Source organism: Cajanus cajan, chromosome 5 (genome assembly GCF_000230855.2).
Source record: "Cajanus cajan strain Asha chromosome 5, NIPB_CcT2T_4, whole genome shotgun sequence".
NCBI classification, from domain to species: Eukaryota; Viridiplantae; Streptophyta; class Magnoliopsida; order Fabales; family Fabaceae; genus Cajanus; species Cajanus cajan.
The window spans coordinates 56,831,763-56,847,620 of record NC_138521.1 but is presented as its reverse complement, the minus strand read 5'-3'; the positions used below and the strand labels follow the sequence as shown (position 1 = coordinate 56,847,620).

Here is a 15,858-nt window from a genome sequence, read left to right as displayed (position 1 = left end):
TTTCTCACTCCCTTCCTCTTTTGTTTTGTTTTCTTGTGGTTGTTGCATGTGATCATCAACATGGTACTGAGGATATTGATGATAAGGCATAGTCCTCAATGTTGGGTCACTGTGATAGGATATATGACATCGAGAAGTAGTTAGGATTTGATTCATGATATTTTATTTCTTTTATAATTATTATTTTCACTAAGTTTAGTTTATGTTAAAATGTGATTCTTTCTACTTTTATGGATTTTGAGTTTATTATTTTTTTTATATTGAAGTATTTCAGTTTATATTATAATATATGTTATAGCATGAGAGGTAGAGGGTGTCATAACTCCCTTACAAAAGTAAAATTACAAGATAGCTTCTCCCAAATCAAATTTTTTTTCTTCAAAAGAAAAAGTTACCGTTAACTACATTTTTATTTTATTTTGGTACATTGATTTACTATTGAACTACTTTAAGCTTTACATATATTCATATTCTTATAATTTATATATATTTCAAGCAATAACTTGCTAATTTATATATATAAACCATAAACCCTAAATTCATTAAATCAGGATAAGTCAATAATCAATTTGGTTTTGAGAATATCATTCTCAAGTAATTGATAAAAATACTGTCAGCATAAGATAATTCAGTTTCAAGTCTCAACCATGTTTTAAAATATTATTTAATAAATAAATTACACTCATGTATTTTTAGATTTAATATTTTTTTATTTACATTATATTAATTTTCCATTTATATAATTGTTTATTAAATTAGGGTGAATATATTTTAGAGAAAATATATAAATATTACATTGTCATAAATTAAAGAATATTGGTGTAAGATTAATATAGAATAAAGATTAATTATTATATCATTAAATCTTCAATGTTGATAATAATTGAACGAGCTTAATTTAACCACAACTGAAATAACAATTATGAAACAACCTACTAAACCTAATAAGTGATATGAAGACCGAAGACTATATAGTCATTTCCATTCATTATTTACTTTTACTGTTTTTTAGGCATAATATGTTGATCTAGTTGAACTTATCTTCTTTCTAGAAGTGTGTAGCAAAGTTATTCACATATTTGACACCCATTTTAATATAAACGTGTAATTACATGGGTCAATCAATTATATGGGCTTAGGCCCAGCCCAAAAAGCAGCTGCCTGCCTACTTGATCTTTTGTCACTCTTTGATCGAGATTTTTATCGAAAACAAAAATAAAATTAAAGAAAAGGAAAAACAAAATTGGTCGACAAAAAGTGCGCGGAGTACGATTCCCGCTTTAAATCTGTTAAATTCGAAAGGGCGCCAACAAAATCTGCTTCTCTCTCTCTCTCCATTTATACTTCTCTCTCATCTCGGCTTATTACCCGATCCGATCCGAACCGAGGCGCGGCGCGGCGCGGCATCAGAAATGTTCGGCAGAATCAGAGCTTCCACTTCGTCGCTGGACACCTTAGAAGGTTCTCCGTCCAAGATTCTCAAAGATGACACGTTCTCCGTCTACGGTACTCTTTCTCTCTCTTCCTTCATTTGTTAATTTGCTCAAACAGAAAATAAGCTCGACGATCTGATTTTTCATTTGAAAAAAACCTAAAAACAAAAATACCACATCAGTGTTTAATTTCTTCAAGTTCAGATCAAGTATGTTTAACGTTTAATCACATAATTAAGTAGTGTTTATGTTTATTGACCTGATAAATTTCTGATTAAGTTGGCTTCGTTTGGATCCAGAGGCTACTCTCATGAAGCTAAAGCTTGGTGCTCGACGCGATATAAGTGCGTGCACATCCTCCGAGGTTATAAATGCTTGTTCAGTTAGTGCACCTTGCACTGAGGAAGAAAATCTTAAGGCAGATTTAAATCCAGCAAGCACTTCATGTTCCGAGATAACGATGATGGGCATGCATTCTGATGGTTCTTCTTCCCCTAGGGTTAGTAACGTTGAACAACGAAGGCAGTGTAACGTTTCCATTCTTCATTTCTATAAAGTTGAAGATACCGGACGTGCCGGTGTGTCATCTTCTGGAGAGACAACAGCATCATCGGGGAATGGCAGTTCTGAATCTATCTCATCAACTTCTGCTGAATCTCATTATAGAAGTGAAGAAGGTGTTCAAATTTCGCAAGATTGTGAAATGTCGGATTAAAATGATCTGGAAGCAACGAAATGAGCAATTATGCCAAGGTTAAACAAACAGTTACACCTTCCACTGCTTCTATCAGTAGTTAAATTCCATGCAAACTATTTTCTGTAATGTTGTGTTGCATCTCATTCTGCTTACACTTCAAGTGTAGACCATGTATTGTTTCAAGTATATCAGATACTCTAGTTTTTATACCAAATTTTGGTAAATTTAGAGTGTGCTAGGAAAAATTAGTGAAAAAATTAAAGAGTTTAAATGTTAGTTAAAATTGATAAGCTTGCCAGTAAGCATCTCTGGTGAACTTGCAAAATTCAATTCATCTATAACTTTCTGACTGAAAAAAAAAAAAAAAACCATGAACCTTTTTGCCTGTTTTGCTCATAAATCTTGTTCAGTGGATCGATTAAGCTGCATTTTTACGAGTAAATTTACAGTGGATTATGCATTTTCTATTTTTTTTTAATTACAACTCTTGTTGCTAGTGCCTGTTGCAGTGGCACTTTAGTATTCAGGAAACATGGCAGGACCTTTCAAATAATGGAAAAAGAAATTGGTATGGGCTTGAAGAATGAGTCGAGCAAAATTTTACAAAATTTGAGTAACTGTTTAAAGTTGAAAGTTAATGTAGTGCTACATTAGCCCCTGAAAACAATTGTTCAGGTTATTGAACCTAGAAACGGAATGAATCGTCGTAATTGGGCATCTGCAGTTTACTATTCTCTGATCCATGGTGCTTGGACAGGAGTCCATTCGCATAATTCGCCTTCCTTGAACCATAGAGCTGCCATACATGGAAATAACGAGTTGATCAAGAATCACAGTATTATCGGTAACATTTACATTGCAGTACAAATCCCCTAGCTATAAAAAAATTATGCCCAATTCAATTGTACATGACTTTTTTAAGTGGCCATGCGATCACTAATAAATTTAAAATTTTGACCATTCATGTCTAGTTATATGATTCAGCCCCTAACTATTAAAATATTATGCCAATCAATTGTATGACTTTTTTAAGTGGTCATGTGATCACTAATAAATTTGAAATTTTGACCAGTCATGTATAGTTATATGATTTAGATATATAATTACGATCTTGACAAAAATAACCAAGTATTTTCACAGGAATCACATATATTTTGATCATAGAAGTTCAGAACAATGGGTTGGATTGTTGCACAGATCTTGACAAAATAATGTATTGAATATGTAATACAATTGCCTGTAGATAATTCAAGCTAACAATTTGATATATATCTCAAACCAACTCTCAAAGTGTTAGGAGCACGATAACAGGATTAAAAGGACAGAAATGAATTAAATTGCATGTACACATTTTTTTGGCACACTCATTGAAGTTACAATCTTGGATTTATCCACGGTTTAGGCCTCAAAATGTATATAGTTTTGGGCATCGTTCGTGTATACTCTGCTGGAATTACTACGTTTTGCAACATATATTGGGACAATGCTAATTTAAAGTTTTCATTGTTATTTTGTTCTGTTTTGTCCAACTACAAAACAGTTAGGTCAATTATTGAATTACGTTAGTATTTTATTACGAAATTGCTTTATCATGAAGTTGGAATGTTGAATATTAGTTGGGATATGCTATTAACTTATGTTTGGGGACTAGGATCTAGGGTATGTTTCTAAACGATCAATTTTGAAGAAAGAGTGAGTCAAGTTTATGATTTGATTTTACTTGAGTTGTCTGACTTTTTTTTTACCTAAATTCTAAGTTTAACAACCTGGTTGGTGGATAATACCACAAAAACATTCCTACAATCACTACACTTATTATTTTTCACCATGTGTAGTCTGTAACATAATCCTTTCACCAGCATTAAGCACTGTAATAAGACATCATTTGATATTTGCAATGTTCAGGTCCTAATGTGGATCTATTCCAAAAAATAAAGAATCTTGGAAATTCAAACTTGTCTCCAAAGCAGTATATGATCAGAAACTACAGGTGGTAAATAATATTTAAAATTCAAGCTTTATTATGTATCCATAACACTTTTGCAACCTTCTAATGTTTAAATCAATGGCTAACTTTTTATTCTTTTTTCACAATTCACAACTTTTTTGTTGCTTGTATTTGGGTTAAACTGGACAGCATAAGAGGTCATACCTATTTCCCGCTTGCCATTATCAGGGCTGTCACTGCCATGAACAACATTCCTGCCAAGTTCAACATAAAGTCTTGTCACTCCTGAATCTTCATACTAGTGTCAACAAGAAATATACATGCTGTGCAGCAGTGCAGCCTATCTTGATTCTTGACTGAGTGAAGGCAATCAAAAGTAAAAGTCAGATGCAAAAGCATTAGAGGCCTTACCTTCCAGTTTGGACAGCAAGGTCTCCTCTTATTGTGCCTGGTTCAGCTTGAAGAGGATCTGTAGCCCCTATAAGCTTCCGTGCTGATGCCACTACTCCAACACCCTCCCAAGCCTTGCAAACATAACATTACATCAAAACGAGAAACTGAATTCAGCAGGTACATTGCAAAAATGTAAGTGAAATTAGGATTCTACTAGAGAGAGTTATACCATACACACAACAGGACCTGAAGTAATATAGTCAATAAGCTTGGGGAAGAATGATTTTTGTTTTAGGTCCTTGTAATGCTCCTGGAACCATAAAAAGTCACAATAAGCAGTATAAATGTAATAAGCACATTAAAAGTTGAAGATAAGACAAACATAATAGAATCAATATTACTGCAAACACAAGATCTAAGTCCACTTCATATGGTAAAGTAATCAATCACGAAATCATGGATACAATGAGATTGTGTCATTGGATGGTTGAAGTCAGTTATTCAAGCACTCCATAATGTTGCAATTCATGCAACTACAATCCGATCAAATAGCATATGTTGAGAATAATCCGACAAGTATTTTTCCCCTATCGGAATATACTGTATATTCTTATTGAGAAAGCAATATTCTTGTTTTTCCTTGTTTAATTAGGGAAACAGTCTTCTTTATTGTATTAGTATAAATAGCACCACTGGGTTAATATTTAGTATTGAGTATTGACAACATTATATATCCTATCAATTGAAATTGAATGGATTATTATTAGGAGGTTCCTTTCTCTATTTTCCTCTTTCCCTACCAAAACCCCATAATCTGGCCTTACTATCCACCTTGAAGTCAGTTTCTTAAGTCAAATTTACAGAGCTCATTACATCATTATTCACCTCCACCAAAAACCCAGTTATTGTTTTTTCTCATCTCTTTTCACGCTGTTCCAGCTACATTTTGAACTGTAGAATTCTGTACCAGCCCCCCTCTTACCAAAGATTGACTCCATTTTCAAGCCTGTCTTTCATGTTGGCTCTGTTTCAAATTGTCCTTTTGCAGATTGGCTCTATACCAAATGTGATTGGCTCCTCTCTCATTGCGTTCCCTTGTTACGAAGGTGTCTCGCCTGGTATGCACATTTACAAGAGCAAACCTCCCATTGTGACCACTACTTCCCTAGCAGTGCTTTTTTTTTTTTTTTTTTTTTTTTTTTTAAATATATTGTAACAAACAAGCTAAAGTTTATAGAGGGAATGTTACCATTGTATCCTCTGTATCTGTGAATATCTTAGATGATCAGAATATATTTTGGAATCAATTAGTTTTCTAACCGAGGAATCAATCTTCTCATTGCATTTCCTTATTTAATTACAGTTAATTGTATTGTAAATGCAAATAGGACCATTGAATTAATACTTTGTATCATATCATATCATTATTATACTCCATATCAGTTTTATAAAATATTATCAGGAGCCTTCTTTCTCTCTTTTCCTCCTTTCCTACCTGAACTCCATAATCCCAACAATAAGAAAAAACACTGCACTCTACACATGATATCATACAAGCAAGTATTGCAGCGAGTACAAACCTCAGCCAATTCTTTTGAGCACTGGAAGAGCTTCAAGCCAGTTAACTTAAACCCCTTCTTCTCAAACCTAGAAATAATTTCTCCCACCTAACCAGTTCAACACAACAAGAATATCAGCATTTCGGGCTGGGAGCCCTAACTAACCATCATCCAAAACAACAATATCAATAATTCTAAGCTTTTACTTCAATTATAATTTTTTCTCTATTACTGAAACCATAACAAATGAAATTGCAGCGAACAAATTAAGAGGCTCACGAGGCCGCGTTGCACGCCGTCAGGCTTCACCATTATGTAAGTCTGGTCAACTTGTTCCTGCACATTGGAATTATTAACAATTACAGATACGCTTCTGATGAATTAAAGTTGGAAATTTCAAAAGAGTTGAGAGAGAGAGAGAGAGAGAGAGAGGAAACCAGAGAAGCGATTAAGTGGGGAAGGAAAATGGCGGGTTTGGAAGCGGTTCTGGCACGGAGGGTTTTAGCATAGGGTGGAGAGTGGTAGGAGAAGAGATGGGATTGTGAAGGAAATGCTGTGAGGTGTTGGTGAGAGGCGCGTAGCAGAGACACGGTGGACTTGGGTAGTGTTGGTGAGCGTGGCGCAAGAGAGGATGTCACGCAAACACTGCTTCCACTCACAGCTTCCATCTCTTTCCTTCCTCTGTCTGCGCCTCAGAGAAAACTTCGGGTAAGAAAGGCAAATTCCTCCTTCTTACTTGTTTCAACTTTCGATTTGATTGGATGTGGTAGGCAGCAAAGAAAGGGAACCACTTTTAAGTTTTAACTATTATTTTTTAGAAATAATATTTCTACACAATAAATTATTAAACAATAAACACCATTTTTTTTATTAAAAAAACATAACTTTGTAAAAAAATTATTTTTCTTATCTTTATCACATCATTTATTATATTTATATTTATTAATGATGGAGAGATAAATATTAAAATAATAAAATAAATTATCAAATGTATGCTATTAATATTTTTGTTTAAAAATTAGGCATCATAGTACTAAATAATCATGTTTGAATAATGTATGATGAAAAATGAAGAAAAAAAATTCTGTGTATTCACTGGTAAAATTTGTTATGGATTGAAAATAAATAATTAAATAGGTATTTGTTTATTAATGAGGTGGAGATAAATAATAAGGTATGTGTATTCTGAGTATTTATATTTTAAAATTATTAAAAATATTTTTAATTTTACACAAAATAATTTGATCTAATTTTTTTACTATATATATAAATATATATATTTCACAATTTTTTTATAGTACGAATGTATGTTTCTATTTTTAGTATAAGTATATTTTTAAAATTAATTGTTTAATTTTATTTTATTTCTTATATATATATATATATAAGGTTTTTGGATATTCAAGGAATATTCGTATTAAATAGTCATTAAATATGACAGATGATGAAAACTAACTCAAACTCGCTCCCACCTACCACATTGTCATCTCTAAATAAGGGGAGTGTATTGGATTAGGATTTTAAAGGACTTTTTTAGTGAAAAAAAATCCTGCGAATTTTAAAAGACTTTGCAGGATTTTCATGATTTTTAAGATTTTGTAGGATTCTACAAGATTTAAAATCAGGATTTTAATGGATTCTACAAGACTTTTAAATCAGGATTTTAATGGATTCTGTGGGATTTTGTGGAGTTTTGACATTTGATAAGATTTAAAAAAAAATTCATACATTCAAATTTAAAAAGAGTCAAAGATAAAATAATTAAAAAAAATAATAATGTCTAGATAAATAATAATAATAATTCTCCATAATATTCTATCATCTTTTTATAGCATCCACTATCAATTATAACAATTTATCGGAATCCTCCTTGGTCCAAGCTTCATAGTTTTCTTTTTCTTTTTCTTTTTCTTTATTATTTCCATGTGAATCTCCCATTTGAATTACTAAAATAATATATGTTGAAAACCAGTTATATAAATAATTATGGATAAGAGACAAAATCAATAAAATTATATTATTATTTTTAGAAGCACACCAATTATACAAGATCGAATATATTTTGGCTATCCAAATAGATCAAATATCTCAATCATTATAAAAAAAAAATGTAAAAACGAAAATATAGAAACAAAAGATAATTTTTATATAAAAAAAATTAGTATATTCGATACTGAGAAAATATTTAGATATATAATCTTTTTATATAAATGAGAGTATTTAGATATAGAGAATATATATATATATATATATATATATATATATATATATATATATATATTTATTTATTTTAGTTATATATTATATGATAATTTTTAACGATATTTATAAATGTAAATTATTCTAACAAATATTTTAACAATATTTTATTTTTTAAAAAATAAGCTAATGAAGGCATAAATCCTAAACCCTAAAAAATTAGATACTGCAATGTCTTATGTTAATTTTCTTTTTTAAAAATATAAAAAAAATCTTAAATTCACAATATAAAAATAAAAAGAAAAATTCATAGTAAAAAAAATAAAATAATTGTTGAGTCATAAAAGGAGGGATAAGAGTAACAAATTCAAGGGAATGAGAGAGTTCGCAGTTTTTATGCTGAGAGGGTTCTTCCCCCAACTAAGATCCATTTTCATCTCATTCTACTCACAGAAACCCTAACAAATTCATCTTATATATATATATATATATATATATATATATATATATATATATATATATATATATATATATATATTTAGAGATTATGATATCAATTTCATCTTTCACCTTTTTTTTCTTCTTGACGTATGTTATAAAAAAAATTATCACTTAAAAGTTAAAATTTCAAGCATTTTTTTTGTTATATAAAGGAACAAATTCAACTACATAGAATAAAATAAAGCAAGTCAATTAAAGAGAACGAACAGAAAAATAGAGTAAGTCAATGACACTATCATTTACATATCAGAGTTTCACAAAATAGGAGAATGGGATGAGAACAGTACTACAATATTATATATGAGCAATGAATAATAGTATAGTATTATTAGTAGAGAAAAAATGGAGAAGACAGGAGCATAGAAAAAAAAAGATAAAAAACTCACTTGAAAATTATTGTAACACTTGAAAAATCACTTCAAACAATCCTTCAAAATCCGTTGGGTTTGGATGGGATTGTTTTATGAATCTGGTATTTATAGATAACACTAGAAAGTCTTTCAAAATCCCTCTCACACAACAATCATTTAAAATCCTTATATTTTTGAATACCAATGGATTGTTTTTAAGTTGTAAAAAATCTCAAATGAATAACGGTGGATTTTAATGGACTCTTTAAAAAATCTTGAAAATCCAGATTGAATACCACTGGATTGTTTTTAAGTGACATAAAATCCTGATTGAATACCAATGGACTTTTTTACTCAAAAAAAGTCTTTTAAAATCCTACGAAATCCTAAACCAATACACCCCCTAAGATTACTATGAATTTAAACATGATTATTATGAACACGAAACTCTTCTTAATATTTAATACAAATTTCTACCTTTAATCACTTAATTTATGAGTTCATTGTGGTCCGCTAATTATTACAAGTTTTAAAATGGTCCCTTCATTAGTATATATAATAGCATATTTGTCTTTATATCGGGGGAGATTATGTAAGTCGATGAAATATTCCTATGTGGTAATGGCGTAGAGTATAACTACGTCAATATTGTCCATGTGCCCATTAATTATAAAACAACGTCATTTTATACATTCAAAACAACGTTGTAATTTTGAGTGTGTTTAAAAATCCGTTTACATTAATATAAATAAAATCCACACATTTGTACTAAACTAAAAAAATAAAAAAAAATTATATCTTTTTTATTTAACATGATTTTAAAATTTTCAATTGCAAACCAAACATGCACTTTGTACATTCAAGACAATGTAATTTTGCTTATTCAAAACGAAGTGAATTTTTCCATTCAAAATGACAGAAAGTGCATTCTAAGTAACTTAATTTTGTTCATTCAAAATGAAGTGGTTTCTTAACTTTGAGAAAAAAATTTATAACAATTTTTATTATCAGCATATTAAATACCACTAAAACTTTATTTTATTGTAATATTTCGCACATATGTGACTAGAATTGGTGCTTTGACGGTAATATTTTTATATTTTGATGTTTTGAGATTTGCATGTTGTCATGTTTGATATTGGGGTTTGAGTTTGTGGTACTGCACATGGTGGGTAAAAATAATATATTTGTTTCATTATGCTTTATTTATTTTGTTGTGTGTCAGTAATTTTTTGTTTGTCAAAGACAGGTTAATATTATAATCTATTTGATGATATTTAAGTCTACTAATAATATGATATAATATAATGATTTTGGACACTTGATTTTAATGTGTGAAAAATAATGTAGGTCTAATTTTAAAACCTATAATGAGAGGTATCTAGGATTAATAAATAATGTCAATAAGTTCTCTTTATTATTTTGATTACAAATAATTGCTCTCTAAATTTGTCTCATTAAAAACCTAGAATATTAAAGTGTATGATTAAGTAAAAGAAAATTTAACTTCTTGATTACAATGACTTGAACAATGCATAAGAAGTTGTCGAAGGCATATTCAACCACACCCTCTATAAGTAATTATATCATTTAAATCAATATTCTAAATTCATATAAAGCATGATATTTTTTGCATGTTTTTCTTACATTTAGTATCAGAGCCAACTTTATATGAATGAGGATAGTTGTATGTTTGGGTTAAAAGTTAAAATAGATGAAGTTATTAGAGAATGCATTGGGTTAATTGATTTATTTGTCTAAAGGGGACAATTTTCTAAATTCAGTGTGTGCTTATGAATTAACCCATCATAAGTTTTGACTAAGGTTGTAACATTGATTTGTGTATTCTGCCTAAAGGAGGATGTGTTATTATATATATTTTTCTTGCAATATTAACTTATTATTTTTTAAGTTATATCTTATCTTGTAGTACATTTTAAAGCATTCATGTTTTGTGTTAATTGTGTCTTTCTAAGATGAGATTATTGAATAACACGTTGGATAAAAGATTTGTCAACTCAAATAGAGCAATTATTTGAACTCATTGTGTGCTCATAAGTTAATCCATTTGAGTTTTTGACCAAGACTGTAACCATGGTTTGTGCATTCTGTCAAAAGGAGAAAATGTTATTATATTAGCCTCATTATTAATAATTTTTTTATATCTTGGGTTGTCTCTTATATTGTATGTTTTTTGTAACCTTTGGAAAGGTGATAGTGATCCTACAACATATGCTTTTATATCATTAACAGGGTAAAATTTTTGAGAGAACAAAGTCTAAAGGAAAACAAGTTCAAGATAAGAAAAGTTTTTTTAAGTAATTGTGAAATTAATGGGAGATGTGTATTTGATGTTATAATCAATATTTGAATTGGTTTTGAAAAAACGTGTAGTTTTATATGACTTGTTGAAAACTTGGGCATCTGAGTTGTTATGATATGTTTGTCTAGTAAGAGTATGAGTTATGTGTTATCTTCCCCTATATTGATAAATCTTTTGTTTTTGGACCTATTAGTGGTTGGCACCATGTTAAAGCTCATGCATAATGTTTTAAGCTCAATGTTCTTGGAATCACTATTCGGTGGGTGACATCATGTTAGAGCTGACACATAATATTTTAAACTTGATATTGTTGGGTCCAGTGTGTTAGTGATCATGTTGAAGTTGAGACATACTATTTTAACCTCGGTGTCATTATAATCATTATGTTAGTGGTTGACATTGTATTGGAGTTAAACCACAATATTTTAGCTTGATCCAATATAATGGGTCTTAGATACCTAATTTTGATTTGTGTGGAAAAATAACAATGTAGGCTTAACCTCAAAGTCCATAATAAGAGGTGCCTAGGGTTAATAAATAATGTGACTATGTCTTTTTTGTTGTCAAAATGACAAATAGTTACTCTCTAAGTTTGTCTTATTGAAAATCCAAAATATTGAAGCATGTGATCAGACAAAAGAACACTTGACTTCTTGATTACAATGATTTGAACATTGCATGAGAAATTCTTAAAGGTACACTTAACCATATTTTCTACAAATAAGTATATAATTTAAATCGATGTTCTAAAATCATATAAAACATGATGTTTTTGGCATATTTTTCTTTCATTATAATGTGATATTCATACATGTTTAGGGGTATGCATGTGACTACCTTACCTGTGTTGTGGGGTTTAGGATTTCACTTTAAGGTAAACCTTATTTATTTTTTTGTTTATTTATTTATTTTTGATCTTGTGCAAATTGTTTTTGACTTGGTCTATTATTTTTTTTTTCTTTTTTGGGATTATCTTGAATTAATGAAAACCCTTGACAATAAAGAGGGAAGAGAAAACATAAGATAGGAAGGGGAGAGAAATGAGAGAAAATAAAGAAAAAAAGGAGTAAAAGGAGATTAAGAAAAGATAAAAGAAAGAAAGAAAGATGGGAGAAAAAGAAGAGGGAGAAAAAAAAAAGAAAAAAAGGAGAAAAGAGGAAAAAAGGAGAGTGAAAGGATATATTAAGGGAACAAAGAGAGATGCATGAGAGAAAAGTTAACGAGGGAAAAGAAAAATGTGAGTTTATAAAAATTTAAAAATATATAAGTGAGATAAAGGAGGAAAAATAGATTTAAAATATTTTAAATTCTTATTTTTTTTCAAAAGATTTTAAAATTCTACAATTTTAAATTATTAAAATGTTTTTACAATTACTATATGTTTGATTTTTTTAAGAAAAAAAACTTTTCAATCCAAATAAAACATTTAACTTTAAAATATTTTAAATTAAAAAAAATTAACTCTCTGTATATTAAACATAAATCCCTATCTTGTACAATAACATTTTTATGATTTTTCTATGACAAGATAGTCTTTAGAATTTTTAATTTTTTATCTAATTTGATTTTTATTTATCGTAATTATTTATAAATTAAATTTTAATATTTTAATAAATTATCAATAAAAAATAATATTATATTATAATATAAATTATTTAACATAAATCTAAAATATAACTTATATTTGGTGTAAAAAAAATATAATTTATATATTTAAAAATATATATTTATACAAATTTTAAATATGATTTATATATTTAAAAATAATATATATAATTTATTATAAAATTTAATAATAGAATAAATGTTTATTGTGTGTATTTTATATATTAAAATACTAATTAAAATCAATATTATATCACAATATAAATTACTTATATTAAATCTAAAATATAATTTATATGTTTAAAAATATTTATTTATATAAACTTTAACTATAATTTATATAATTAAATATAAAATTTATTATAAATTTGAATTATATATAATAAACATTTAAGATGAAAAAATAGGGTAAATAATAAATTACTCTCCTTAGACTTAAGTAGAGAAGTATAAATATAATAATTACTTTGTTAATTCATTGATATTGCAAATTGTTTCTCAGATCTGGGAACTCCAAGTTGATCGCGCGATGCTCTGGATCACTCCTCTCCATTGGAAGACCTAATTAAGCTCTGCCAAGCTCAACCACATGGACCAAACTCTCACTCTCAAAGCCTTCCAATACCGTCAAATTAGCTATATATTGCATTAATTTGTTCTTCCACAAGCTGCCTATGCAACTTACCTTGCTTCTTTTCTCTCCTCTCTAATGATTTTCAACAACGCTCTCAAAGAACTTTCCTCCAAATTATGCCACTTTATAAAGCCACAAGGCGCAGACCAATCACGTGTTAGTTTCCTCGTAGACGTTAAGTTCTATGATTTTCATCAGATACATAAGAATATGTAGCATAAGTTATTGTGTGCTACCTTAACCTTATTGTCTTATTCGCGTGTGTGGGCATTTCTGTTGTGTCAATTGGCAAAGCAAGCATTGATATATCCAAAGTTTTTTCCGCAAGGATTTGAATTTTCCTGAACGATCTAAACTAAGAATTTAATTGGAATACTTTTCGATCACAAGATTTCGAATTTCATGAACGGTTGCACCAATTGGTCGCAACCACATAATATAATCCGTAATTAATCAACACTACATGTCCATTTTTGTTGCTTTATGCATTGTTCTTGTAAGTGAGTCCTATAACCGACATTTAATAGCTTGGGGGTGTACATGTTTGAAATATTTAATATTATTTAGATTTCTATATATGTGGTCATGACTTGGACGAGTTCTTTAATTCAGAGCGTTATTGAAAATCTTTAGCGAGGTGGAGGAGATTTGAGTCTTCCTTGGAGGGCGAGTTCGATGATGAAAATTGGCCTAGGCCGGTTTCCATGCCTATGCACTATTTTGAGAGCATCCATCTTTCTCTTTTATAATGAAATTAACTACAAGAGGCTGAAGATATATAATCGTAACTCGTAAGTATCCCTGTACTTCCTTGGTAATTATTGCAACCATGCATGTGCATTCAGAGACTTATACTTACATTGTGAAACTAATTAATAGCAGTAACCATGCTGTAATAATTATTAGCTGCCTCAGCAGCAGCAATATTTTGAATGGCTTAACGCAATGCTCCATTTCAGAGAGTACTCTGGACTGAAGATATCTTACTGCTAAACAAGGAACAAGAAAAAGTGCATATATATGCTATATATTTTGCTGACTGCTGAATAATTATCTTGTTCAGCTCCTAATTTCTCGTGCTAACGCTGTGGGGGCAACATGCACGTGATGTGACAAATTACATATTATGTGAAAGGCCAATAGCCATTGAAATGTGCTGAGTTACTATGAGAAATTGTGGGAACATGCATCAAGACTTGCAAGATCAGATAAACGGCCGGTAATAACATGTCAAACATTTTTCTTTATACACTCCATCAACGTTAACATCTATTATTTTTCATTATGTCTCTTTCTAACATATGATATTAGCCTTTGCACCTAAATTTTTTCTCTTTTTCTTACATGGTGTAAAAATAAGATTAACGTGTCCAACCACAAATCATTTTTTGATAAAATACCACATAAATATTCTACCCTTTTATTGTCTGAACTTAGAGCGAATGCTTCCTTTATTTATGCATATTAACCACTGTAGCTGACTTTTAGGTTTACTCTGGTTTGAATAGTTGGGTTGGGTTTGGTGGCGACTGTGACAACCATATGTTGAGCAGAACCTACACGCTGCCTTAGTTAACAGACTCCAGAAATTAGTAAGTCAAGCTTCGTTAGCTATTTATAGTTATTTTAGAGTGGGAAAGGGCGTAGAAGTAATGAAATATATTTTCATCCATTACTATTAGTATGTTTAACATGGTACGTGAAGATAGATGGAACATCAACTTTCTTCCGTTAGACATTGTCAGTTGAGATTACATTTCTTATTGATTAAGTTGTCCTTAGTATAGTAAGTGCCAACAGCTAGAAGGGATATGTTTGAGACTCGATTCGAGAACGCTCTTTTTATTAAATTCATGATACTTGACTACATGCGTGATTTCTTTTCAATATTTCAATTTTTATTTAAAATAGAAGTGTGAGAAATCTGTCAAATTAAGGATGATAATTGCTAAACGATTAGGATCACACAAATACCGAAATTTACTCCAAGAGATCAAGAAGGGAAGATATGGACACACATGTGTCCCCAGGATCGTAAAGATGTTAGTGATAGTCATAATATATATATATATAAAAGGGAGAGTGATTTACTTGTTCTAATAATAAGTTTATTTAGATAAATAATTATAAAAGTATATATTAATTTGAGTTAAAGAAATAGAGTATAAAATAGTTTTAGTTTTTTTAAAACTTTATAAACTAAATCTATATATTAA

General features: G+C 29.6%; 2 protein-coding genes across 4 annotated transcripts; one reads left to right on the top strand and one right to left on the bottom strand.

Moving 5' to 3' along the window:
- The first annotated feature begins 1,139 nt into the window (after positions 1–1,139).
- Positions 1,140–5,679, top strand: LOC109801076 (uncharacterized). 3 transcript variants are annotated; one of them, XR_014434131.1, is made up of 3 exons: positions 1,140–1,506; positions 1,733–2,974; positions 4,036–5,679. XR_014434131.1 is itself a non-coding variant. In XM_020362061.3 (2 exons), the coding sequence occupies exons 1-2, from the start codon at positions 1,413–1,415 to the stop codon at positions 2,146–2,148; spliced, it is 510 nt and encodes a 169-aa protein (XP_020217650.1). In that variant the 5' UTR covers positions 1,140–1,412; the 3' UTR covers positions 2,149–5,679. The 3 variants fall into 3 exon arrangements, 1 of the variants encoding a protein (XP_020217650.1); XR_014434130.1 differs by having other exon boundaries at positions 1,733–4,648; positions 5,520–5,679; XM_020362061.3 differs by having other exon boundaries at positions 1,733–5,679.
- Positions 2,681–6,807, bottom strand: NDPK2 (nucleoside diphosphate kinase 2). Its single transcript, XM_020362060.3, has 7 exons — positions 6,468–6,807; positions 6,310–6,366; positions 6,052–6,138; positions 4,701–4,781; positions 4,490–4,602; positions 4,283–4,332; positions 2,681–2,926 (listed from the first exon to the last, which is right to left on the bottom strand). Exons 1-7 carry the CDS (start codon positions 6,696–6,698, stop codon positions 2,859–2,861), a joined length of 687 nt encoding a protein of 228 aa, XP_020217649.1. The 5' UTR covers positions 6,699–6,807; the 3' UTR covers positions 2,681–2,858.
- Positions 6,808–15,858: the final 9,051 nt, after the last annotated feature.

Bases quoted from the DNA above. Each gene is read 5' to 3' on its own strand.
- LOC109801076 (XM_020362061.3), top strand. From the start codon at position 1,413: ATGTTCGGCAGAATCAGAGCTTCCACTTCGTCGCTGGACACCTTAGAA. The intron at 1,507-1,732 runs GTACTCTTTCTC...GTTTGGATCCAG, and splicing joins TGACACGTTCTCCGTCTACG to AGGCTACTCTCATGAAGCTA.
- NDPK2 (XM_020362060.3), bottom strand. From the start codon at position 6,698: ATGGAAGCTGTGAGTGGAAGCAGTGTTTGCGTGACATCCTCTCTTGCG. The intron at 4,782-6,051 runs GTTTGTACTCGC...TTATGGTTCCAG, and splicing joins GCTCAAAAGAATTGGCTGAG to GAGCATTACAAGGACCTAAA. The intron at 2,927-4,282 runs GTATGACCTCTT...CATGTATGGCAG, and splicing joins TAATGGCAAGCGGGAAATAG to CTCTATGGTTCAAGGAAGGC.